Genomic DNA, 27,776 nt, shown 5'->3' with positions numbered 1-27,776 from the left:
ACAGTAAATGCCAGACTTCTGACGTCAAGGTTTTTTTTTTCTGGCATAGAGAGTTTTGATATTTCATCCTTAATTTTTTTTCACCTCTTTAATTTTTTTCTTGACAGTAATGGATTTTGGCAAAATGTGAATGACTCTTTGAACATGCCATTCTCTCAAGAAAGTGATAAAGCCTTTGCAACTGTGAATTTCTTCATCAGAGTAGCATGTTCTCGGACATTACATTTTTTAAGTTCAGCCTCTTCTACTACACTCAGAGGGAAAAAGAAAAAGTTTAGGAAGGTTGAAGGTACCAACTTGTTTAAATAATCACAGATTTTGGTAAAATGTTATATGGCAATTTCACCATTTTCATTTTGTAATTTTTAAATTCTGGAAACCTATTCTGATTTTAAAAGTGAAAAACTGGAAGAGCTATTTTGCTTTTGGGAGAGAAATTTCAGTAATCTGGTTCTACAATATTTACTGTGCTTTTTAATTGATAACACTTAGAATCTGGTTACCATACTTTATTAACCAGAAAAAACCTTTTAGGTTTCAGCGAAAATAAAAACATGCTTAAGATAATGTATTTGTATACTATTTTGCCGTAAAGAGTGATTGAATGAGGCATGTCAGTTGGTGGAACAAAATTGTGGGGACTTTCTACTATTATTAAGCCCTTTCCTATTCTGGCAGATTTCAAAGACCCCTTAATCAATACTTCAGCCATTTCATTACAGTGGAATAGCTTCCTTCCATGAGGAAAGCAGTAGTATGGAGAAAAGGAGTGATCTTACTTACTTCCAGGTTTTTTCTTTGCTTTTTTTTTTTTGTTTGGTTGCTTACCTCTTTTATCTTCAGCTTCATACAGCAAAGTAAAATGTGTTCAAAGATACTGAAATTCTTTATCATCAGACATTATCACTGCTAGTAGGAAAATTTCCACCTATGTGAGACTTTCTATAGCTAAAGTGGCCATGGACATTGAATAGGCAAGTGATAAAATATTAATATCTTTCCTCCCTGTCCATTTATTTTTATTTATTTTAAGTATATTTTATTGATTATGCTATTACGGTTTTCCCGGTTTTTCCCCCTTTGTCCCCCCTCTGCCCTGTACTGCCCAGCCCTCCAGCATCCCCCCGCTTAGTTCATGTCCATGGGTTGTACATATAAGTTCTTTGAGTTCTGTTTCCTATGCCACTTTTTATCTCTCCCCGTCTATTTTATACCTACTAGTTATGCTTCTTCTTCCCTGTACCTTCTCCCCCCATTCCTCCCTTCTCCCTTCCCATTGAAAACCCTCCATGGAATGTCTGTTTCTCTGATTCTGTTCCTGTTCTAGTTTGCTTAGTTTTTTCATTGTTTTTCTTTTCTTTGCTTTTTAAGGTTCATTTGTTGATGGTTGTGAGTTTGTTATCATTTTACTGCTCATATTTTTGATCTTCTTCAGTTTCTTAGGTAAGTCCCATTAACATTTCATGTGATAATGGCTTGGTGATGATGAACTCCTTTAACTTGACCTTATCTGGGAAGCATTTTATCTGCTCCTCCATTCTAATGTTAGCTTTTCTGGATAGAGTAATCTTGGGTGCAGGTCTTTGCCTTTCATGACTACAAATACTTCTTTACAGCCCCTTCTGGCCTGAAAGGTTTCTTTTGAGAAATCAGCTGATAGTCTTATGGGCACCCCTTTGTAAGTAACTCACTCCTTTCCTCTTGCTACTTTTAGGATTCTCTCTTTATCTTTAATCTTGGGTAACTTAATGATGATGTGCCTTGATGTGTTCTTCTTTGGGGGTCTCTGGGCTTCCTGTACTTCCTGGAAGTCTGCTTTCTTTGCCAGATTGGGGAAGATCTCCTTCATTACTTGTTTAAATAAGTTTTCAATTTCTTGCTGCTGTTCTTCTTCTGGCACACCTATGATTTGGATATTGGAATGTTTCAAGTTGTCCCAGAAGTTCCTAAGTCTCTTCACTTTTTTGAATTCTTGTTTCTTCATTCTGTTCCCATTGGATGTTTATTTCTTCCTTTTGTTCCAAATCATTGATTTGAGTCCTGATTTCCTTCCTGTCACTGTTGGTTCCCTGAATATTTTGCTTTATTTCATTTTGGGTATCTTTCATTTGTTCTTTCATTTTTTGACCAAGCTCAATCAGATCCTTGAGCATTTTGATTACCATCAGACAGGTCGGCTATCTCCTCATCACTTAGCTCTCTTTCTGAAGGTTTGCTCTGTTCTTTCATTTGGGTCCCATTTCTGTCTTGGTGCACCTGTTAAGTTATAAGGGGGTCGGGCCTTAGGTGTTCACCAGGGCAAGGCGACTCTGCTTGCTGCACTGCAGCGCTGCCTGTGGGGGAGAGGACATGTCCGTGTGGCTCGCCTGCTCATCTCGAGCATACTTTCCAACAGACTCCCATGTGACTGGGAGTTTCTCCCACCACAGCAACCCCCCGCAGTAGTCCACGGTCAGCTCTGAGTCCCAGTTTCCCATTCAGCCAGCCCTGCTCGCAAGATCTACCGCCTTTCCACGGTTTCTGTCCACCACCTTACCCATCTAGTTGGTCTGGTTGACGGTTTCTTTAATTCCTTAGTTGTTGGAGTTCCATGCAGTTTGATTTTCTGGCAGTTCTGGTTGTTTATTGATTTTAGATTGGTTGTTATCCTCCTTTTTGTTGTGCAAGGAAGTGAAGGGTTTCTGTTTAGCCTCCATCTTGGCCTGAACTCCCTCCCTCCCTCCCAATTTTAAAAGTATGTCAGTAAATGGGCACTGTCCTTCACTTTTGGTGGGAGTAAAACTGATACAGCTTTGTGGTATTATCTATCAAGATTGAAAATATTTATATCTTCTTCGGATAGAAATAATTTCACATGCATACAAAGATATCTTTATAAGGTTGTTCATTAGAGAATTTCTTTTTAAAAATTAGAAACAAATGCTATCAAATTGGGAAATGATTAAAGAAATAATGCCACAAACATATTGTAGAATACAAAGATTAACTACAGTGAGGTTTATTTGCATTTACCATGACCTGTTATATGTGTGAGGGGAGGGCATATAGAATGATACCATTTATGTAAAACAAGAATACAAAAAAACCCCTGTATTCATATATTTCTCTAAGTACATGCTTAGAGAAATTTATGAATAGATGGATGTTAGATTACAAACCATGGTTATCTGGGGGAAGAGAGTAAGATGCATTTATATATTTTGTAATTGAAAAATCATTTGTTAGGGCATAAGGTGGAGAGTTGAAATTAATTAATCTTCTGTTTCTGGAAATGGGCTGCTCAGAAGTTGGTTATTCCAGAAAAAATTGCTGCAAATATCTATAGAAGAATTAATTTGTATTCAGGTAGACAATCTGATGTATCTTTTAAAATCACATTTATAGTAAAGTGTATGTTTTGTAGGTGAGCCATTTTATAAAATATAAGTATGTAAAAAATTGAGCCTTTCATATAATTCTAGGTTTTTTAACCTTGTTCCTAATGGAAAGGAAGACAGGTAGTGGAATGTTTTAGCTTCTACAATTATTAAAAAAGTATGAATGAATGTCTGCTTGCGTACTTAGCACTAAAACAAATTCTATGGGGAGATAGAAAATCAGTCTAATGGGGGAGGTACTAATATATGCAACAACTAATAGCATAAGACCAAATATAATTAAATACTAGCTTATGGTGAAAATAATATACTGTTGGAAGTGGTACTTATAGGGAGATCAGTAATACCCCGATAGAAGGGGCCAGGAAAAGCTTCATGGACAAAATGTATTGGACTTAGTATGGGATAAAAATGAATTCCATGAACCCAGCAGCATGGACAGTCAGACAACATGCAGGTAAGATTAAAGATAGTTTACTTCTGTGTCAAAAGGAAACAAGCTAACTGGAACAGTGAAGATCTTGAAAAATGGTTACCTGGTAGGGAACCAATCGAGTTTGATTATATGTCTACCACGAAATACTTGGTGACTTCGACGAGTCACTGCACGTGGCTCATGCTGGAGTCTATGCTGATCACTCACAGATGGCTCTTACTGCTGCTTGGGTGGCTTTCTCATCTCTTATCTTTTTTTAAAAAATGAGGATGGCTGTCTAAAACTTCAAACCACCATGCTCTGTTTTTTTTTTTTTAAAATTTAGCTCATATTTTCACTTTGTAGAGAAATGTAAAGTGTCATTTAGCTCATATTTTCACTCAACATGTAAAGTGTCCAAACATTTTACTTCTACATTAGTGAAAAAAAATCTCCATAATAATGTAAAATATCCATTCAAAAAAGGATGGTAGATAAATATTTGTTTTTAAAATTAAAATGTCTTTAGAATTGGATTTTTTCTTTATCAAAAGATTTTTTTTTAAATTATAAAACTGGAAAATTAGAAAAAATATGGACAAGTTCAAAGAAAAATATTTTAATCTTCTGTAGTTGTACCATGCTGAGATAACGGTGAATTTCGATGTGTTTTCTTCCCACTCTTTTTTGTATGCATATTTTTTACATTGTTGAAATTATGCAAAGTGTACAATTTTCTTATTTTTTTTACTTCATGTTATTACTATATAACATCTTAAAATTTTTTGTAACATAATCTTAATAGGTACAGAATATATCAAAATGTAGACATAGCCATAGAATAAAATTGTTTTGAACATATGTATCAGTGTCATTTTGCTAAGTGTTTTGTACACATTGTATTTAACCCTTAGAGCAACCTTGTCAGGTATTTGGCATTATCCCCATTTGACTTTATGAATGAGGAAATAGAGTCAGTTAAGTGAGTTGCCCAGGGTCACAGAGATAATATAAAGTCCTTTTCTTTTTTTCTATTACTGGTGTATTTGTGATGCCTCCAATTTAAATAATTGTCCATCTATTCTTGAACATACAGGTAATTTCTGTATGTAGCCATTAGAAATATGACTATAATTAATGTAGTAGTCATAAAGCAAATTATTTTCTGACAACCCAACTTTTAAGTACCATTTTATCATATTCAACATTATAGTGCAGTGATAGCAATAATAAATACTGTTCTTCCCCTTATTTCTAATCTATAAATGCCTGGGGTTTTGGGACTTCCGCCAAGATGGAGGCATAGGTGGAAACACTGTGCCTTCTCCCACAACCAAGTTTGAATACAACAAAGGTTTGGAGAACAAAGACACAGCCAAAGAACAGAAAATTGAATTATACAGAAGTCCGACTACAACTAACCGTTCAACTGGGATGGTAAGAGGGGCGGAGCCAGCAGCAGAGCACAGTCGGGCAGGACAGATCCCCAGACCTAGGCGCACAAGTGGCCCGGACCCAGTCAGGGTGCGGGGCAGACTGATCGCAGTCGCACATTCGCACACAGTGAGACGGACCACGCAGGCCCCAGGGGGCGAGGGCTGCCGGTGGTGGCACACTCGTGTGCAGTGGGACAAAACATTCTGGCCCGGGTGATGGTGGCAGCTGCCGCACCTGTGGGGGCTGCGGCAGGAGACAGCAGATGAGACACCATTGCTCCTCGTTGACCCCGCCCCCCAAATACAGCGTCACTACCCAGCAACTGAATTGCCCTGCTCTGGCGAAGACCTAGGGCTCCTATCCTGCTACAGAACAGGCACGAACAGCCCAAAAGATGGCGCAAGAAGAACTCAAAGTCCCAGAGCCAATAACTCTAAGCGACCAAGAAATTGCCAGCCTCTCAGAAACACAATTCAAGACACTGTTTATCAGGATGCTCACAGAACTGGTTGGTTATAGTCACAAATTGGAGGAACATATGAAGGCTAAACTAATTGAAATGAAGGGAGATGTCCAGGAAACCAATAGCGATGGAAAGGAAACTGGGACTCAAATCAATGGAATGGACCAGAAGGAAGAACAAAACATCCGACCAGAAAGGAATGAAGAAATGAGAATTCAACAAAATGAGGAGAGGCTTAGGAACCTCCAGGACATCTTTAAACGTTCCAACATCCGGATTATAGGGGTACCAGAAGGGGGAAAGAAACAGCCACGAGTGGAAAGCTTATTTGAACAAATAATAAAGGAGAACTTCCCCAGTCTGGCAAAGGAAATAGACTTCCAGGAAATCCAGGAAGCTCAGAGAGTGCCAAAGAAGTTGGACCCAAGAAGGAACACACCAAGGCACATCATAATTACATTAGCCAAGACTAAAATGAAGGAGAGAATCCTAGAAGCAGCAAGGGATAAGGGGACAGTCACCTACAAAGGAGTACCCATCAGACTGTCAGCGGATTTCTCAAAAGAGACCTTACAGGCAAGAAGGGGCTGGAAAGAAGTATTCCAAGTCATGAAATCCAAAGACCTACAGCCAAGATTGCTTTATCCAGCAAAGCTTTCATTTAGAATGGAAGGACAGATAAAGTGCTTCTCAGATAAGGTCAAGTTCAAGGAGTTCATCATCACCAAGCCCTTATTATATGAAATGCTAAAGGGACTTATCTAAGAAAAAGAAGATGAAAAATATGAACAGTGAAAGGACAGCAAACACACAGTTATTAACAACCACACCTAAAATAAAAGCAAACCAAGACGACAGCTAGATCAGAAGTGGAACCATAGAAATGAAGAACACATGGAGGGTTAGCAACAGGGGAGTGGGAGGAGGAGAAGAGGGGAAAAGGTACAGAAAATAGCATAGACAGTAGGTAGAAAATAGATAGGGGGGAGGGCAAGAATAGTGGGGGAAATGTAGAATCTAAAGAACTTGAGACATGTGGTTATAAACTAAGGGGGGGAGAATGGTGGGGGAGGGAGTGTGCAGGTGGAGGGGAATGAAGGGGGGGGAATAGAACAACTGTAATGGTATGATCAATAAAGTATATTTTTTAAAAAATAAATAAATGCCTGGGGTTTTGGAAAGTCATCCAGTCCTCTACTTTATTTTTTTTCCTCCAGAATTGACACATCTCTGTGAGTGTCATCAGAAAGGCACTAGTGAGCATCATTAGTTAATTTAGGAAACATTTTAAAGACAGAATTAAGTTTTTGTCTTTGCTAAATGGTAGTTTTTATTATTGCTTTTGTATTCAGTTTTCTGCCTGTTGGAATCTTACTTAATCAGAACCAGTGAACTCTTAACCCAGTTTCTAAACGCCATTATAAAAAAGTAATATAAATGAGCATAGCATACCTCTGGAATAGTTCTAATGGCAGGAATTGAAATGGTTGCTGAGTGTTTCTGCATTATAGTTGGCTAGACTTATGATACAGAATTATCAGAGTATTTTCATTGTAAATAATTCTTGCCTTGAAAATGTAAAGGATAAAAATTAACTCCGTTTAGTCATTTTTTAAGGTTTTATTTATTTACTTTTAGAGAGAGGACGAGGAAGGGACAGAAACATTGATGTGAGAGAGAAACATCAATCAGATCAGTTGCTCCCTTGTATATGTCCCGACTGGAGACTGAACCCACGCCTGGGCATATGCTCTGACCAGGAATTGAACCAGTGACCTTTTGCTTTGTGGGATGACACTCAACTAACCGAGCCACACTAGTGAGGCCTCATTTAGTCATTTGTTTATAACTCTAGTCACTGATTTCTTTAGCAAGAGGGGAAAATAAATAATTAGATGAGGGTTAGATGAGGCATAGTGTGTGCCCTCCTAAGATTTCAAGGCTGAAGTTAGGCTATAGGCTAATCTTTTCTCTAAGTGCTGTAGTAAAGTCGCATGTAAAAGAGAAAATTATTCATACAACAGCTTTTTCTGTCTCTCAAAAGAGACAGAACAAAAAGAAAAGAAATAGAGGAAACTGAAAGGCAGTCAAACATTGGTCTCCAAAAAGTTGTGATAGCCAACCACTTCTATTACTCCTAACACTGATAATACTGTTTAATTTAAAACCAGAAACTCCATTTGATATTAAAGCCTGGCCTATGTAATAATGTTATCGCAACAGTTGTAATTTGAAGTCAGAAAAGAAATTAACCAGTGATGACAAAAAAACCCCCAGAAAACCAAAACAGTAAGTTCTCATCCCTGTTATCTTTTTGGGGAGTGGCGGCAGGGCTATAAAAAATGAACTTATTTTCTGCTACATACTGTTTGGGAAATTAAATTTGATGTAAACCTTTTATGCATGCAGATATCATTTGTTCATCCAGCTTACCTGTAGCTTGCCATATATGCAGTCTTGGCAATAAAACTAGAAAATGCTTATTTTTCTACTCTGCTTTTTAATGTTTTTCAGTAGTGGCTAAAGCCTGTGCTCAGCCGCTTGTGCTTAAGCCTGTTATATACTTAGATAATAGGAGAGACTATAACTTTCACTTTTGTTTGAATTAAAAAAATTAATTTTGACCAATTTTTTTACCATCAGGTCAGCTTTTCAGAAAAGTTTTGGGATGTTTGTATATAAACTCATGGAAAATATTGAACCTTTCTTATCTCACAAAATAATTATGGATTACATATTTTAAATAATACCCCTAGGAAGTTGAAAATTTTAAAATTACATGCACATTTTTATATATAACCACTTGTTCTATGTTATATCATCATCACATGGATACAAATGTGGTAACTATTGTTAAGTTTAAAATATACACTCAGTATTATTTAATTAGGCATTATCTAAGACTTTGTTATTAAAGTATGCCAATACTTTCTATTAATTTATTTTTATAATTGACTTATAGCTGTGTATTTCATTCTTTCTCTAAGAAAGTAGACACAAAAGTGTTTTCAGTATCATTCTAATTGATGAAGTGTAAAGATATGTTGTTCCTTGATACTTGAAGGTAAGGATCTTGCTGAAATAGTGTTTTACAGTAATTCATAAATACGTGGTTGCTAGCCTAGGACAGTGAGAAGCTCATCATATTAAAAAATTTTTTGTGTGTGTGTTCACAGGAAACCTGTCCAGCTTAAGTCGTCTTGGTCTGAGATATAACAGACTGTCAGCAATACCCAGATCACTGGCAAAATGCAGTGCACTTGAAGAATTAAATTTAGAGAACAATAACATTTCTACTTTACCAGAGGTAAGAAGTAGAAACAAGCCTGCAAGATCATTATTTTGCAGGGGAAACTAGTAAGTCTTTATAGCTGGGTAAATAATTTGATGATTGAGATTACCTAAAAAGGAGTATGCTGTGGATACATAGCCACCACTAAGGTAAAAATTTCAAAGAAGAAAGAATAGATATGATTAAAGGAAAATACTAATTTTTGTTGTTGTTGTGGAGTAGGGAGAAACCAAGGTGGAAAATTATTGTGCTACATTCCCCTTTAGCACCACATAAATCTTTCTCTTGTCATTTTGAGAACTGGCAATAAAAGCTATAATAAAGGAAAGGTTGAATGGCTGGTTTTAAAACTCACTGCCCCACCCAGCTCAGTAATTAAAAAAAGATACTGTAAAAAGATGATAAATGAAAAGAAATGAACTACATAGAACATACTATTTAATAGGAAGATTAATATTAGCAACACTCCTGTGACCCAAGTTATTATCCTACTTATACAATAATATTAAAGCCTATTTAGCATCTATTGGTCACCGAAATCTGTCATCTTTTAAACACAATAGTTTTAATTGGGTTTCTTAGTTCTATTAGAAAAATATTTTCACTTACTTTGCTCAGATTAATTGGGCAAGATGCAGTAATTCTTGAAAATTTCTTCTCAACTTTTATTACTTTTTAATTTTTGCCTTCCCTTCTTTTGTTACCTACTATTTTAGCATACCCAACAACTTGTATATTTGCTTATGGTTATTTACCATAATATCTTATTGTGGTATTCTAACATAAAAGAATTGTTGACTTATGGATTGAGTGAGCTTTTGCAAAGTCTTTTTTTCTAATAATTAAAAATATCTAATATAAGTGGTCCTATTATGTTTCAACTATTGCTAGTTTTTCCATGGTGTTTGTGTATGTATATTTGAATTAAGAATAAAGATGCTTTGGATGAATGTTTTTTAGATTTATGCTTTAATTTAGAGAGAACAGTTGAGTAGGTGAAGCTATAGGTTTGTAGCAGTTAGTTTATATAATAAATATATTCAGTGTTTTTGTTTCTTAGAGATACAGAAATAAAGTAGCACCTCTTCATTTGGCCCCTATTAATAATCTGAGTGTTTCGGGTTTCAGAAAGCAGGTTGGTCAGAGTGCGAAAATGAGTTTCCCAGGATTGTAGTTTCTAGGCTAGACCAGTCGCTTATCTGTGGCAAAAGAATACTATTTTTAGCAGCAGGTACGTGGGATAAGGAATAGAGTCCACAGATTGTAGATAGAGCTTTGACAACTAGATTATCTGGATTTTTGTGTTTCTGTGATAGTGGTAATTTAGGATGATCAAAATGGGTGAGGTTCTAGTGCTTAATGTCATCCTCCCCTTTTCTAAAAAGTGATTCATATCCATAATAAGACAAACAACACTCACATTAATTAGACCTTGTTGAGGTGCTTTTAGGGATGATTTGCGAGCTTAAGTAAGATTGACTGCTTTTACAGCTTCACTGTGCCTAAATACAAAGACTGGGTGGGTATGTATCAGATTACACAGTGAGGAAGTTAAAAGTTTATTTATATAGTTAGTCTTACTGTCTGTGGAGGGAAACTGATAATTATTGATTATCTCTTAAGAGACAGATTGTGGTAAGTACTTTCATTGTAATATTTTGTGAGAGAAATTATTTTTGATAAAATTATAATGAGGACAGACAGCTCTGTTCAGTCTGGCTGTGGAAGAAGGACTGTGTACATGTGAGCTTATGTGCGTATGTGCCTGTGTGTTTAAACTGGCCTATTTGCAGGTGGAAAATCTATGGGGGAACCCTTGATTAGCACTGTTCAAATATGGGAAAGCATTAAGTCTTAATTAAACACAGTATATGTGCTTTGGAAGAACATACTCCTAATTAAATATCAAATTTTGTGTAATAAATATAATACATTGTATAGCTCTATTAAATACTTATAATAATAATTGCTAACACTAATCAATATTAGTAATTATTTATCATAAATACAATACATTGTATAGTTCTAAATCCATTAGATGGCTCTTACTCTAGACATTCAAGCTGGGTTAGGCAAGAAAAATTAGGAAAGTGGTTTTTAGGTGGGGCTCATACTGCTGAAATCAGAACTGACAGGATGACTGTGTGCTTTTCTGTTTGAAGACTACCTGAAAATGCACTCGTTTTAATGTAGACATATACACATAAGCAAAAGGAATTTAATAATGCTCAAGGCTAGCAGGTCTGTATGTATTAACCTATTCAAATCTTATAGTCCTACTAATTATTGGGATATTCCTATCAAATAGGTAGGGAACTAAGACTTAAGAGAAGTTACATTTCTGGCTAAATTTGTTACATTACATATTTTGGGGAGAACATGGTAAGAGATATACTGATTACCTAATTAATTCACCAGAGGTCACAAAACTGGTAGGTGAAGGTCTAGGATGGAACCTGATATGTCCAACTCTGAAGCTTCCCAGTGTGATCTAAGTGGGAGGTTGGAGAGCGCCTCTTTTGTTGCTGCTTTTCAGGTGTCACCAGCTATTAACAGTTTTAATGGGAAAATGTCAGTTCAGTAAAGTAAGCTGTAAGGATAATAACATTTTTGCCATGAAACACAATAGAAAACTCCTTTATTTTCAGTAAAGTATGATATAGATATTTTTCCTGAATTTGCTGCCATGCAAAGCTTTCTCACCACTCTTATCTGTGCTCTTTCTTTTATCTGTGTACACCAGCAGACGAATGTTGGGTAGCTTCTTAACGTTCAATATAAAGAACAAGTTTCAGTTCACCATATAATTACACCTTTAATGAGATGGTTATTTCATTTCTTCTGCTGGCCATGCAAATCAAATGACACCTCAGTTGCCTCATGGTGGACAACCAAAGTCTGACCGTTGTTTAAAACACTCATACACACTCACATTTCACACTGCTTGTTTTAATCCCCGCTTGGGCTTTTATTTCAGTCTACAGTGTTTTCTTGTACCTCTCTAAATATTTAATTATTTTTCGTCCTTTAAAATTTAGGTCACTGTCAGCCTCCTTACTACTGCTTTTCCAGTTACTCCAGTGTTCCTTTTCTTTCAATTTAAATAGAGAAGGGACTTAAAATTTAAGTATTTGTTGTATGCTAGGTATTGTAAAACTATAAATGTAATTTATTTCTTTAAAATGTCTTTACTACAGTCTATGACATAAGGCATCATCATTTACAAATGAATAAAGTAAGGTTCAGAGAAATGATTTGCCCAGAGTCACAAGCTACTAAAAGATAGAGCCAGGATGCAAAGTTCTTTTATAGCTGATACTGGTGTTTCTTAAACATTAATGAGTGTGTGAGTCATCTGGGGGTTTTAAGACTCGAACTGTGATTCTGTAGGAGTGGGGCCTAAGACTTTGCATTTCCGATAGCTCCCAGGAGTTGCTGAGCTCTTTTTTGAACCAGACTTTAAATAGCAAGAGCTTATTTCATATCATCCATTCTTGATTATATACAGTGATATATTTTCTTTTTCCTATTTGTGTGATTTATTTATCTAAATAGGGTGTAGTCTTCTTAATAACAGAGATTCTTTTGTAATACCTAAACATCTAGCACTGTGGTTACATGACAGGAGGCTGAAGTAAAGAGATATGGGATCATGTGCTTAATAAATACTTACTTGATAGGTGCATATTCCCTGAGAAACTTTATTATATGGAAAAGCAAGGTCTTGTTTAATATCAGGGAGTGTAGTCATCTTCTGAATTTAGTATTTGAAGAAGGTACCATTAAATTACTGAGTAACTGCTTACTCTGTGTCAGGCACTATGGTAATCTCACTAATAATTCAGAGGTAGTGTTTAACTAAGACCTGGAAGGACTGGTCACCTAGCCAATGGCAGAACCAGGATGTCTGAGCCCAAAGTTTCTGTTCTGGAGCGGTCCCAAACGGGCCACGCATGGGGCACCTCATCCCCATAGACATATTTCTTTATAAAGTATTTTAAATAAACTGAGCTAAATAATAAAAATTATATTTCATATAAGTAATTGAATTTCTTATTTCTTGTAAAATCTGAAAACCTGACTATAGTGGCTCCGTGTTCCTGCAAGAAACAATTAGCCAGAGTGGGTAGTGACTGTTACTCTCCATGAGACATCGCAGAAGAGCCCAACCAGTCTAGGTCATTTCTTACCTGCAGGGCCTGTGAAGGTGTTGGTATTTGGGACTTCTGCTCTACACTCTACAGAATAAGACTTTTCCCAGTTCTAATTCTCATGTTTATTTCATTTGTTACAGAGTCTTTTATCAAGTCTTGTGAAACTGAATAGTTTGACCCTAGCTAGAAACTGCTTCCAGTTATATCCAGTAGGTGGGCCATCTCAGTTTTCCACCATCTATTCCCTCAACATGGAACACAATCGAATCAATAAAATTCCATTTGGTATATTCTCCAGAGCGAAAGTATTAAGTAAGCTGAACATGAAGGTAAGTAAGCCTCTGTATTAGGGGAAAAAGCTATTACTGACACTTCACTAATATTTGTGTTTTCTCTGTTAGTGTGGAGAATGGTTATTTGCTTCTTGCTGATGGGGTCTAAACTAATAATAAGGATATTTCAGGGCAATTTGTATTAGGTAACAAATATCTTAGAACCATGCAGGCCCTTGGCAATTTGTCCTAAAGAAATAACTATGAATGTCCATAAAAGCATAGTTGTAGAGATATTTATTACAGAGCTTTCTATTTAATTGGTACCAACTTATAATATTAATAAAGATTTTATTTTTTATAGAAGTACTGCAGGCATGCCTCATTTTATTGCACTTTGCTTCATTGCACTTCACAGATAGTATGTTTTTTTACAAATTGGCTTATGGCAACCCTACATCAAGCAAGTCTTTTGGTGCCATTTTTCCAACAGCATTTGCTCAGTTGGTGTCTCTGTGTCACATTTTGGTAATTCTCACTATATTTCAGACTTTTATTATTATATCTGTTATGATGTTACTGTTGTAATTGTTTGGGAGTGCCGCACATCATACTCATATAAGATGGTGGTCTTAATTGATGAATGTGGTGTGTGTTCTAACTGTTCCACCAGCCTGTCGTTCCCCCATTTCTTTCCCACTCCTAGGGCCTCCTTTTTTAAAAAATTTTATTTATTTATCTTTAGAAGGGAAGGGAAGGAGAGACATATCAACATATGGTTGCTTCTGATGCATCCCCTGCGGGGAACTGGCCTGCAATCCAGGCATGTGCTCTGACTGGGAATCGAACTGCAATCTTTTGGTTCGCAAGCCCATGCTCAATCCACTGAGCTACACCAGCCAGGGCTCTAAGGCCTTCTTATTTCCTGTGATCTAACAATACTGAAATTAGGCCAGTTAATAACCCTACAGTGGCCTCTAAGTGTTCAAGTGCAAGGAAGAGTTGCATGTCTCTCACTTTAATGAAAAGCTAGAAATGATTAAACTTGGTAAGGAAGGCATGTTGAAAGCCAAGATAAGCCAAAAGCTAGGCCTTTTGCGCCAGTTAGCCGAGTTGGGACTACAAAGGACAAGTTCTTAAAGGAAATTAAAAGTGCTACTCCAGTGAACACACAAATGATAAGAAAACAAAACAGGCTTATTGCTAACGTGGAGAAAGTTTCAATGGTCTGGATAGAAAATCCAACCACTTACAACATTCCCTTAAGACAAAACCAAATCTAGAGCAAGACTCTAACTTCACTTCTTTGAAGGCTGAGAGAGGTAGGGAGGCTAGAGAAACCCTTTATGAAAGGAAGGGGTAATTGACGTGGCAAACTCCATTGTTGTCTTGCTTTAAGATATTGCCACAGCCACCCCAAGCCTCAATAACTGTCACCCTTACTCAGCAGCCGTCAACATCTAGGCAAGACCCTCTACCAGAAAAAGACTATGACTTGCTGGAGACTTGAGTTATGGTCAGCATGTTTTAGCAATAAAGTGTTTAAAATTAAGGCATGTACATTGTTTTTTAGGCATAATGCCGTCACATACTTAATAGATGACGGTATAGTATAAAAATGACTTTTATGTGCACTGGGAAACCAAAAAATTCACGCTTTATTGCCATATTTGCTTTATTGTGGTAGTCTGGAACCAATACCTGCAGTCTCTCTCATGTATGCCTATGTGTCTTCGGTGGAATACTGTGAAGCCATTGAAAACAGTACTGTAGTTTAGGAGAATATTAAATACCAGTTGAAGCATTCACAGTTTATTAAGTGGAAAAAGAATTAAAGCATGTAAGACTTTCTTCCCACACACAGTTTTTAAAAGCTTTTTTAATTGTACTTAATTATATATTAAATATCTATAGCTTTTTATGCAAATATAGAACCAGTGTTCACCAAAATACACTATTTATCTTTGAATACAGAATTATTTATGGGTATCTTTAGCTTCTTTTTGCTTATTTATATTCTCTACAGTGAGTATATTTTACATCGTGATAAGGAAAAACAAGTTTATTACCAAAGGAAGAAAGAAATGGGAAAATTATTTGTTTAGTGATTTAATTTGTAGTGAATAAACTTTAGGGCCAGAGGTGAAAGTGAATTGGCCATATAGGTGATTCATGGCTGACATAGGAATTCAGGAAACCTGTATTTCCTGCTTCCAGGTGTAGTTTTGTTTCTGTGTTATCATAATACATTCTTTTGTCTTTGATGAACCATTTCAACATAATTGTGATTCTTTAAACTATGGTCTAAATGTGCAGTGATTCTTGATTCTATCTATACTTCATAAATATCTTTTAATTTGTAAAAGATACTTCATAAAGTATCTTTTATAATATAGTTCTTTGGAAAGATACAATAAATGAACTAATGGAAATTCAAAATAATCTTATCTTAAACTAGTATAAAACTTATTAATCATTCTGATTAAGTGAGATTTAGCAGTGGTAATGGCATTAATCTGATGTTCATTTTGTGATATAAGGTTTAGATCACAGCAGTCCATGTAGCTGTTCATTAGTTGTTGCATTTGGTTATACATTTTTATTAATATGATATTATAATATGTTGGGAAGGCTGGCTGTTTTCAGTGAAATAATAAACCTTTGCATGGAATTTTGTCTTAATTTTTCTTCAAGACTCTAACAAATGTTTAACAAAACTTTTTCTTGAAAGAAGTCAGTTGAATCCTAACATTTCCTCCTCGTGTAAATACCAGTAGTAAGTTTTTTAAAACTCTTAGCTATCAGTAGTTTGGACATAGATAGATAGTAAGTTGAAATAGTATAATAAATAGGTAGTAAGTTAAAATATTATAATGAGAGAAAAACTTGTTTTTTAAAGGTTTTATTTTTAAAGAAATTGGAAGGGAGGGGCAGAGAGAGAGAGGGAGAGGAAACATAGATGTGTGAGAGATACATCGACCAGTTGCCCCTTGCATGCTCCCAACAGCGGACTTAGTCTGTAACACAGTCATGTGCCCTGACTGGGAATGGAACTGTGACCTTTCAGTTCACTGGCCAGCACTCAATCCACTGAGCCACCCCAGCCAGGGCAAAACTTGGTTTTTAAATGGATATTTGCTCCTTGGGATTTGTCTTAAGGATGAGTTTGTGTGAAATAAGACAATAATCAATATACATTGCAAAAAAATATTAAAAATACAGATTAACAAAAAAGACATAAAGTAATACCACCAATGAGAGAGGTAGCATCACTGTTAATATATTGGCATATATCATCGATACCCAGTTGGGATAGTCCCATATCGATACCAATACCCCTGTGATAAGAGTTGTTATTGATGAAAATGTGTTTTATAAATGAATGTGAGGAATCAAAAAGAAAATAGTGGATTATTGGAATATATTTCCTTTTTTGTGTGTGTATAGCTAGATCTAATTTTTAAACAGAATTAGACTCACACTATTTTGTCACCTGTTTCTATTATTCAGTGATATGTTTTTGTCATTGAATGGACTTTTTTTTTTAAAGATTTATTTATTTATTTATATTTAGAGGGGAAGGAGAGAGGGAGAGAAACATCAATGTTTGGTTGCATTTCGTGCGTCCCCTGCTGGTAGTTGGCCTGCAAGGAACCAGCCTGCAACCCAGGCATGTGCCCTGACTGGGAATCGAACCGTGATCCTCTGGTTCGCAGGCTCGCGCTCAATCCACTGAGCTACACCAGCCAGGGCCTGAATGGACTTTTAAAGTAAAATTGTGGGTGCTTAATTAATGTTTTAATGGTTTAATTTGCTGTGTGATTAAGACATTTTCCCTCTCATACTTCATTGCTCAGCATCTCTAGGATTGCTGAGGTTGTCTGGTGTCCTTGTAGGCCACAGCTAGACGTTCATCTTCCATTGTGCTCATGAGCACCCACATTTGATTGAGTGATTTCAGCACATTATTGTGAAATGAGGAGAATGTCATATTTATCACTGGCGCTTTTGAAATCTCAAGTGTTGGTTTCCATGGTATGTTTTTTCTGTACACAGATAATCACACAAGAGACAAACTTCCAATTTACCCTCAAAATATAAACAATTACTGTATGGGAAACTTTGGAAGCTTAGTGTTTTTATTGTTGTGTTTTGTTCTTTCTATATTTGTTATCAAAAAATGGGGAAAAGGTTTTCTGTTTAATCAAGAATTCTCTTTCCATCAGGTGGTGATCATGGAACTCTGTTTTTGTGGTTATACTTCAGATGCATCTTTTTGTCTTTGCCAGGACAATCAGTTGACGTCACTTCCTTTGGATTTTGGAACTTGGACCAGTATGGTAGAATTGAATTTAGCCACTAATCAGCTCACAAAGATCCCAGAGGATGTGTCTGGTCTTGTTTCTCTTGAGGTGTGTATAAAAGAGCATTTATAACTCCTTAGATCCTTCCACAGTCATCTCACTTACAAAGTTTCCAATTAAAATAAGCAGTTTGTTTGGGTGAAAATAATAACTAGAAATGTTAGAGCTTCTCTTTTATTAATTTAATTTTAACTTTCTTAAATATATTGTATTGATTATGCTACTGCAGTAGTCCCAATTTCCCCCCCCCCCAGCCCCGCCTCTGCCCAGTACCGCCATTTTCTCTAGTATTCACCCCACTTTAGTTCATGTCCATAGGTCATGCGTGTATGTTCTTTGGCTGCTCCATTTCCTATACTGTTTTTAACATTGCCCTGTGTATTTGTACTGAACCAATTTGTACTTTTTAATCCTTGCACCTTTTTCCCTCGTTCTCCCCCTGTGTGCTCCCAGCTGATAACCCTCCAAATGATCTCTGTATCTACAGTTCTGTTACATTTTGCTTGTTTGCTTAGTTTGTTTTTTAGATTCAGTTGTTGATAGTTGTGAAATTGTTGCCATTTTAATGTTCATAGCTTTGATTTTCTTCTTTTTCTTAAATAAGTCCCTTTAACATTTCATGTAATAATGGCTTGGTGGTGATGAACTTCTTTAGCTTTACCTTGTCTGGGAAGCACTTTATCTGCCCTTCCATTCTAAATGAGAGCTTTGTGGGACAGAGTAATTGAGGTTGTAGGTCCTTGCTTTTCATCACTTTGGTTACTTCTTGCCAGTCCCTTCCAGCCTGCAAAATTTCTTTTGAGAAATCAGCTGACAGTCTTATGGGAACTCCTTTGTAGGTAACTCTCTGCTTTTTTCTCTTGCTGCTTTTAAGATTCTCTCTTTATCTATAACCTCTGGCATTTTAATTATGAGTCTTGGTGTGGCCCTCTTTGGGTCCAACTTCTTTGGAACTCTCTGTGCTTCCTGGACTTGTATGTCTTATTTCCTTCATTAGTTTAGGGAAGTTTTCTTTCATAATTTTTTGAAATAAGGTAATTTCTTGCTCTCCCTCTGCTCCTTCTGGAACCCCTATGATTCAGATGTTGGTACATTTGTAGATGTCCCAGAGGCTCCTTAGTACACTTGTTTTTTTGAACTCCTTTTTTTTACTGTTCTGGTTGAATACTTCCTCCACCCCTTCCCACTTTATGTTCCAAATCATTGATTTGCTTTTCAGCTTCATCCCTTCCACTGCTGGTTTCCTATAGATTTTTCTTTTTTTCATTGAACATAACCTTCATTTCTCCCTGGGTCTTTTTTATGCTGTTGAAGCATGTAGTGAGTTTTTTTGCGCATCCTGACAACCAGTTTTTTTTAACTTTGCATCTGATAGGTTGCTTATCTCCATTTCATTTAGTTCTTCTGGAGTTTTGCTCTTTTCTTTCACTCAGGCCATATTTCTTTGTTGCCTCATTTTGGCAGCGTCCCTGTGTTTGTTTCGGTGTATTAGGTAGCGCTGCTTTGACTCCCTTAGTAGTGTGGCCTATTGTAGAAAAGTGTACATATAAGTTGTATGGGGCAGAGCCTTAGGTAATTGCCAGAACTGGGCAACCCATATCACCGGTCTGTGGCTCTGTGTGGGAGAGGGTTTAGAGAGGGGACAGTGCTACTGCCTGGTCTCTAAAGTTTTGCCTGGGAGAAAGCTGTCTGCTGGCACTGGCCCTGCTGCCAGTCACCTCGGCCTGCCCCTGTGTGCCACTGGTGCCCTTCCAGCTGTTGCCCTGGTGCCGAATCCCAGAGTGTGTGGGTCTGTTGTGGGCCCTTTAACAGGAGTATCCTGAGAATCCTGCAGTTTCTTCCCCTGCTCCAACCCCCACTGTTCTTTTTCTTTAGATTTTATTTTTTTACTTTTACAGAGAGGAGAAAGGAGGGAGGAGGAAAGAGAAACAGCAGTGTGCAAGAGAGATACATCAATTGGTTGCCTCTCACATGCCCCCAACCAGGGACCTGGCCCTCAACCCAGACATGTGCCCTGACTGGAAATTAAACTGGTGACCCTTAGGCTCATAGGCCAGTAGTCAATCCACTGAGTCACACTAGCCAGGGCCCCTCACTGGTTTTCGCAGCCAGAAGTTATGAGAACTTTACCCTCTTGGCACTGGAACCCTGGGCTGCTTGGTCTGGTCTAGGTCTGGGATCCCCTACTCTCAAGGTATCCCTCCCGATTTTCATCCACCACACATGGATGCGGGACTGCCCTGCCCGTTTCGTATCTCTATGCCTCTCGGTGCCTCTCTGCTACTCTGCCACTCCGCCCCTCCACCCCTCCTACCTGTGTGGATGAATGCAGCTTCTTTAAATCCTTGGTTGTTGGACTTCCACACAACTCGAGTTTGTGACGAGTCTAGATGACATTTGTTTTGTAGTCTCATAATTTTTGCTATAACCATTATAGCGTTGCATTAGGTGGAGCGTGTTTACCTGTGCCCCCATCTTGACTGGAAGTCCAGAGCTCTCTTTAATATGTAACCCTGTTAGGGTGATGGGGTGTTGACTTAATCTGGGCTCAGTGTTTTTGAATTACTCTTACCCACTAAACATTGGTTAGTTTGGGTGTTGTGAAGTACCTTCGAAATAAAAAAGTATCTAAAACTTACCATTGTTTAGGACGTTTTTTCCCCTTAATGTTTAAGAACTCTACACCAACTCTGTCAGAATAATTATGGATTTCTCACGGTGGCATTCAGAACCCTTCATAACTCTGGCCTATTTTTCGTCCTAATTACCCACCTACTCTTTTATTTAGTAAATAGTTTACTTTATTTATTGGAAATGTGTATATTTCTAGATCTGTACATTTAGTCTTATTGTTTTCAAAATCTAAAATACCCTCTTCTTCTCACTCCTTTTTTCCTCTTAAAGTTCTTTTACGTAATTAAAGGTCCATCTTATTGGCACCTCCTTAGTCCAGGATGAGTTTGGTTGCCTCTGAGTGTCTGTAACTTTCATTCTTTTGATGAGATAGCTTACTAATAGTAAATACTTATTTTAGAAAATTTCCCTGTATTGATATTTTCTAAAAGTCTAATTTCTTGTATTTTTTTTATGTAGTAAGGTGAAATAGTATGGTATAATGGTTAAACCATGAGCTTTGAAGCCAGACGGATCTGAGACTTTTTACTTATGGATTAACCTTCTCAAACTTCAGTTTCCTAGCTGTGAAATGGGGGTGATATGTAGTATTTTTCTTGTAAGGTTGTAGATTATGCATTGAGTATAGTAACAAATAGTAAACTCAATAAATGGTAAGTGCTATTATTATTTCCTTGGTCTTGTTGTGTATTTTTCTTTTATTTTGAGTAGTATAACTTTGAAAGAAATAAGTTGGTACAAAAAATTAGCCAGACCTTATGTGGATCTTCCCAGTTAGTGTTGTTCTCACCATCCCTGTCCCCAATATTTTTCTCCCTACATCTGCATTTTAACTTCCGTGAGAACGACGACTGTCTTCTTCAACTTTTTTTTTCCTCTTAGGTATATTGTAGGATGTCTTGCACTGTAAATAAATGTACCACAAATGACAATTGTGGTGGGTGATACAGGCAGTTTAGAGTGGTTTGTTTGGGATTTGAATAAATAACTGGTTTTCTGCTAGACGTAACTATTCAGCATCAAAATACCATTAACTATATGAACCTTAGTACAAGTAGACAGTAATTATATGTATTTTTGTAAGTTAATAATTACATATATATTTGATTTAAATTCTTTACTTTTGCTTATATTAGCTGTGACTTAAGTAAAGTCTATTTTATTTACAATAACTGTGGTGATTTTTTAGAATAGTAATTTAAGTGTTTTATGTGATATAATTGAATATTACCTTTAATATTCAATGTTTAAAAAAATTAGCATTGCTTAGTAAACCTTAAGCCAAACAACAGTAATAATAATTCCATGTTATCAGCTGCCAAACACTGTCAATAATTTCTGCTTAGGTTCTAATATTATCGAACAATCTTCTGAAGAAGCTTCCTCATGGTCTTGGAAACCTTAGGAAGTTACGAGAGCTGGATCTAGAGGAGAACAAATTGGAATCCTTACCAAATGAAATTGCTTATCTTAAGGATTTACAGGTAAAACATTATCCTGATGATTTTATAGTTATAGATTATAACTATATAATTAGAATTTAACTATATGATTATAATTTGGGGGATCCATTTCAAATTGCACATTTTTCTTTAAAATTTGATCTAATTCTTGAACTGGGTAGATTTTCCTGTTAGAGCATTAGGACTGAGTTTTATGTCCATTTAACCTCTTTGCTTTTGTCTTCCTAACAAATGATATTTTTTGAAAGAAAAACTTATTAAGTGATTCTTGTCCTATCCATTCTAATTTCTCTGTTTATGTTATTGGTTTAGTAGATGTATCATTTTAAATTTACATCAGTTGTTGGAAATACGTGTGTAACCATCATTATGTTGATCTTTTAGAAACTGGTCTTGACAAACAACCAGCTGACCACTCTCCCCAGAGGCATCGGGCACCTTACCACTCTCACACATCTGGGCCTCGGCGAGAACCTGCTTACTCATCTTCCTGAGGAAATCGGTATGAAGCCTTTGGACGCTTGACTCGATTAATAATTTGTTCTTTCTGTGTTCAAGTAGTATGTTGGATAATTATGACAAATCTGTTTTTGTTTTTAAATCCACATCTGACGATGTTTTATTGGTTTTAGAGAGGGAGGAAGGGGAAGGGAGGGAAGACAGGGAGAGAGAGAGAAACAACACTTGGTTGTCTCCATTATGCGCCCCCACCCAAGATTGAACCCAGAACCTTTTTGTGTATGGGCCAACTTTCCACCCAGCCGGGGCTCTCCTGGTTTTGTCCACTGAGGTTCCAGCATGCTCAAGGTGTCTCTGCTGTGCTGTGCTATTGTATTCTATTCTCTTCTATCAAGCACTGGTGGTTGGAGGGTTGTTTGGTTGGTTTTGGTTAGATGTCTTCATAGGGTTAAATTTGTATTTGAGAATGTTTTTGCATATTTATATTTCTCATAGGTATAACCTTGGTTTCAAAAAGCTATTTTATATTTTTTCCAAATTTAAAAATTGCCCAGGCTTTTTAAATTAGTAATGTTTTATGTCAAAAGAACATTTTTATGAGATTTTAGGATCAGTAATATTTGATGAATATTAATATTTGAGAATACTTTGGAATTTTCTGTTTTCATATCTATTACTTCATATAACCAACTTAACCATGTTGAATTTGAGTCAGTGCAAGTTGTAATTCCATTTTATAGAGTTAATTGATTAAGATCAATTGATATTAGTTTTTAAATTAGTAATTTTATTAAGTATGAATTATAAATCAACTATAAATTAGTAATAGCTATGCTGTTCCATAAGCATTATAGATTGTTGATTAAGAATGGTCTTGAAGTAAAACAGACAATTCAAAGTCTGGTTCTGTGGCTTTGAATAAGGTAGGGAGAACCCTTGGGTTCACATTTCCTATTTGTAAAATAAGGATGATCATAGTAATTTCTCATAGGGTTGCTCTGAATATTAGAAGACTATTAAGCCATTGCATTACTCTTCTACATACCACTATAAAGTAACACAAAGTTTAAAGTTTAAAAATTGACAACACATGAGGTAACTTTCCACTTTTATTTCTAGCATATTTATTCAGCTGGCCTCATGCAGTTGCTTGAGACATTTGCCTAGAAAGTATGAGCATCCTAAGACAGTCTAGGAAAAAATTTTTAAAGATTATATAAATTGATTTCTGGCTTACTGCCAAGTCTATGGTAACTGTCTTAGTGGAAGATTTATACCAAATAACAAAAGTCTTTCCACATGAGAAATGTATTAATAAGAGAGATTGTCACATTGTCCACAGCAGAAAAATGATTATAGGTACTGACTGTACAGCAGCGTTGCCTCTGGAGTTTCCAGAATAACTCTCCAGGCCTGAACACCAATCATAGGAAGAGATTCTGATTTAACTGGTATGGAGTGTGGCTTGGATATTAGGGTTTTCAAATCTCCTCAGTTAATTTGAGCATGCTGCAAAATTTGAGATCCACAGTTGTAGAGAGTTTTAAAATTAGGAGAAAAAAGTAAGAGGAAATGGGTATTTCAGTGGACATAATCTGCAGAATAGCATAATGACATGGAGATTTTTTAGTAGTAACTAATTAAAAATAATAATAGTTGACTTGGTTTTTTTAAACAGGTACACTGGAGAACCTAGAAGAACTGTATTTGAATGACAACCCCAACCTGCATAGCCTTCCCTTCGAGTTGGCTCTTTGCAGCAAGCTTTCAATCATGAGCATTGAGAACTGTCCGCTCAGCCACCTTCCACCTCAGATTGTTGCTGGGGGCCCGTCTTTCATCATTCAGTTCCTAAAGATGCAGGGCCCATACCGTGCCATGGTCTGATGATACGAATCTGCTGGTCCCACACACTGTTCGAAAGTAGACTGCCGTTAATGTTTCACATCTGTATCTGTATCTATTTATGTAGATATTGATATATTTGGCAGATTTATAAAGACTGCATTATGTGTTTCTGCTAATAGAGGAATCATAGCCATTTAGATTTTTTTTAATTCTGTACAAAAGGCTTATATAAGTTTTCTTTGCTGACCTTGGATATTTTTCTGTTTGTAATATGATACGCCAGTTTGCTGAAAACATTTGTAAACAAATTATGAATTTATTAAATTTAAGGGGCAGAGGTAGTATAGTTACACTTTCTCTTAGCAGATATAATGGGCACACAGTTTTGTTGCAACTTTTCATAGGCGTTTTCCCCTTACCAATTGTCAGACCTTTATAGTATTATAGGCCCTGAAGAATTTTTCTTTAACTTATTTTGAAATTTGAGATTTAAATTTTATATATTGTTTACAGTCAGAGTAAATCACTGGATTTTTGTTGTTGTTGTTTTGATTTGCTCTGTTTTAATCAGTCAGATCTAGAGTTTATATCATCTGTTAAAGAATTTGCATCAGCTGATTCAAACATTAAAAGATATTTGTTTTTTGAAACAACTGGCAAATTGAAGATACAGACAGAAATTCTAGAGTTCCTTTAATCGTGATTCTCAGATCAATTGTGAAGCAAGCTGTTTGACAGGAGTCTTTGGGGTGGGTGGGGGGAGGGCACTGAGACCTTTTCTAGTACAAAGAAATGTCTTTTCTTAAGTTTGGGGGAAATACAAAGGAAGTTTCATTCTTAAAAGTTGCAGGTCCACAAAATATAACAGAATAATTTAGCAAAAAATACACATAAACACACATTCTATATATGTATATACAATGCTATATAGATATGTATTTATTATATCATAAACTACATTAGGCAACTTTAAGGATTTCTCCCTAGCCTTGTACAATGAAAATGAATGTTTTTCTTTGAACACTGCAATATATGTATGTTCCGAGGATATTTAACAGTGTACTACGGTTTTATATCTTGACTTGCCTTGTACATCTCTTCGATTCTGGAATACCTGCGTCTGGGCACACTGTCTTCCCACTGCACTGTGTTGCTGCTGAACTAAATGCACTTTTCCCCACATGTGGGGCACTGGCTTCAAACAATTCAGTTCAGTACCATTGGTTTTAAGTTCATCTTTCCTTTCTTGGTAGTTGCTAATACACTTAGGAAAAGAGGCACATTGCGTAGAAGCCACTGATAGTTCAGTGGACGTTCTGTAAGGTGTGCGCGTGCTATTCGGTGTGTTTTCACTTTCCCGGTTTAAGGCTGGCGGTGTTGTCCACACGTGCCCCTTACTCAGTGCACTGACTTTGGAAAAGGGTCAGTCTCAGTCAATTTAGTTTTTGAAGACACAGAACGAGTGCTTTCTAGATACCATCCTAAAAAACACGTTCCATTTAATGAATAACTATAATGTGTAATTACATGTTGCTGCTTGGATTTCTTTTTTACTTCCTTTTAGATGGGCATTGTGTCTTAAACCATTTTTGAATTAAGGCCACGATATAAAGGTAGAAATTTTGAGTGTTGTTTTGCTTTTCCTGGTGCTCAAAATCAGGACTAAGTTTGAGTGAGAAACTGTATTTGTAATTGGCAGATTGTTAAGGAGCAACTAAGGAATTGAAGGCAGGTAAAGATATAAAACCCTAGAATGCTTATATGTGCTGTAAAACTATTGTAGATATCACTGGATTTTACCAAGTAATATCCTTTCTTCTTCTTTTTCATCTACTGTGGCTTTTCTGTTAAAATTTTGTTTATAAAAGGAATTCGTTTATTACAGCTCTACCTGGAGCTTGTGTGTATGTGTGGTTTTTAAAAATCTCATATCCGAGTGTGCTCATGTATTGAGATGATGGAACTTGAATTTTAAAGGGAGTAACCTAATGTCTTTTTTTCATTTTGAAAAAATGGTTATTACTCCTTAAAAATGAAAATAGATATGGTTTTTTAAACATTTTGGTTCCCCTACCTTCATTTATATTGGTCTGTAACAGATGCAAAATGATCAAAATCTTACATGTAGAAGTGATGTTACAGGCAAACCGTGTGTAGCTGAGGAGTTACAACACTTTTTTACAAAGCATAAAACGTGTCCTGGGTATGGCTGCCACCTTGTAAGAGCCCATGAATTTTATTAATTTTGTTACTTCTAACAAGAAACTAAAGTGGACTCTCATTGGTATACCCTTGTGAAATCAAGATATTTAATGTTAAAGTTAGAATATAAGGAGTATTGTTGACTGTATGTGTGCTAATACTTTTCTTGAACTGCAGTGGGACTACTCAGCATGTCCAAAAATTTTTTTTTTAAAGAAAAATGTGTTTTAAAGAATTTAGGTTAGTCTCTCCAGGAGGCGCAGTAACTTTAAAAAAATGTCATAGAATCTTACATTGCTCTAAACTTCATCCTTTGTTAATCTACAGAATGGGGGGGAAAGTAGGTTTACAGTTGTGCATATGGAAAATATACAATAATTCACCCTGGCTGGTGTAGCTCAGTGGATTGAGCTCGGGCCTGTGAGGCAAAGGATCGCGGTTCGATTCCCAGTCAGGGCACATGCCTGGGTTGCAGTCCAGTTCCCAGTGGGGGACACATGAGAGGCAACCACACATTGATATTTCCCTCTCTCCTTCCCTTCCCCTCTCTCTGAAAATAAATAAATATTTTTTAAAAAAGAAAAAATATATAATAATGTCATAATACAAGAATAAACTTTTGTGAATAAACTCACAACTGTAAACCCACTTTTCCCCACCCTGGAGAGTAGGAAAGTAGCAATAACTGTGTCAAACAGTCCTTCTGTGGTAGTTCACTACTATTTAAATCCCAAATGACTATTTCATACAGAAGGAAGGGAACAATCCTAAATAACTTCAGGACTTGATGGATACAAATGAAGCAGTAGAAAATAGAAACTCTTGGAGGAGAAAATACACATGAAACATTTATTTGTACTTACATTAAAAGGTGGGTGATACAGTTGGAATAAGCTCAAACTGTAATCGCATATTTCTAATTTGTCTTGTAAAGTCTGAATCATTTAAAATGGATAAACTGTTACACATCCAAGTTTACCTAGTCTTTCTCCAATACTTTTGTTACAACTTTTACTCTTCATCTCAGTTATTGCTAAGCCATGTGTATTGACTCCACATTTCAGCTTGCCGAATTTGTAATTGTTTATCAATAAGAATGGGTTGTGGTTAAAGCATATAAAATGGGACCCTTTGAAATGGAAAGGGGACATGCTGATTGGGCCAACAACCATACATCAGAACTGTCTCTGGCAAACCAGGATATGTGATTACTCTGGCATGATTAAACTTGGGTAAAAGCAAATGGCACAATCCAAAAACAGGCAGGAGAACTTGTAAAGAAAGATTTCCTTCTTCCTATACTAGAGGATAAGTAGTATACCAAATATCTTAGCTAAAATGTTTTTCTTGCTTTATTCTTTGGGTTAGTTTAGCCCTTAAGAGCCAGTTGGGGCCA

General features: G+C 36.4%; 1 protein-coding gene across 2 annotated transcripts in view; it reads left to right on the top strand.

The window, feature by feature from the left end:
• SHOC2 (SHOC2 leucine rich repeat scaffold protein) overlaps window positions 1-26,659 on the top strand; it is a 91,259-nt gene extending 64,600 nt beyond the window's left edge. The window contains exons 4-9 of one of the 2 annotated variants that reach the window (XM_037063950.1): window positions 8,869-8,999; window positions 13,279-13,467; window positions 17,700-17,822; window positions 21,755-21,892; window positions 22,256-22,373; window positions 24,009-26,659. In XM_037063950.1, the coding sequence (XP_036919845.1) occupies window positions 8,869-8,999; window positions 13,279-13,467; window positions 17,700-17,822; window positions 21,755-21,892; window positions 22,256-22,373; window positions 24,009-24,217 (908 nt within the window). In that variant the 3' untranslated portion in view covers window positions 24,218-26,659. The remainder of the gene's footprint in view (window positions 1-8,868; window positions 9,000-13,278; window positions 13,468-17,699; window positions 17,823-21,754; window positions 21,893-22,255; window positions 22,374-24,008) is intronic. The other variant, XM_037063951.1, reaches the window with a different exon arrangement.
• Window positions 26,660-27,776: the final 1,117 nt, after the last annotated feature.

The sequence above is a fragment of the Sturnira hondurensis genome, unplaced genomic scaffold (assembly GCF_014824575.4).
Source record: "Sturnira hondurensis isolate 20B ecotype Veracruz unplaced genomic scaffold, ASM1482457v3 Scaffold0014854, whole genome shotgun sequence".
NCBI lineage: Eukaryota > Metazoa > Chordata > Mammalia > Chiroptera > Phyllostomidae > Sturnira > Sturnira hondurensis.
This window is presented reverse-complemented; position numbering and strand designations above follow the sequence as displayed.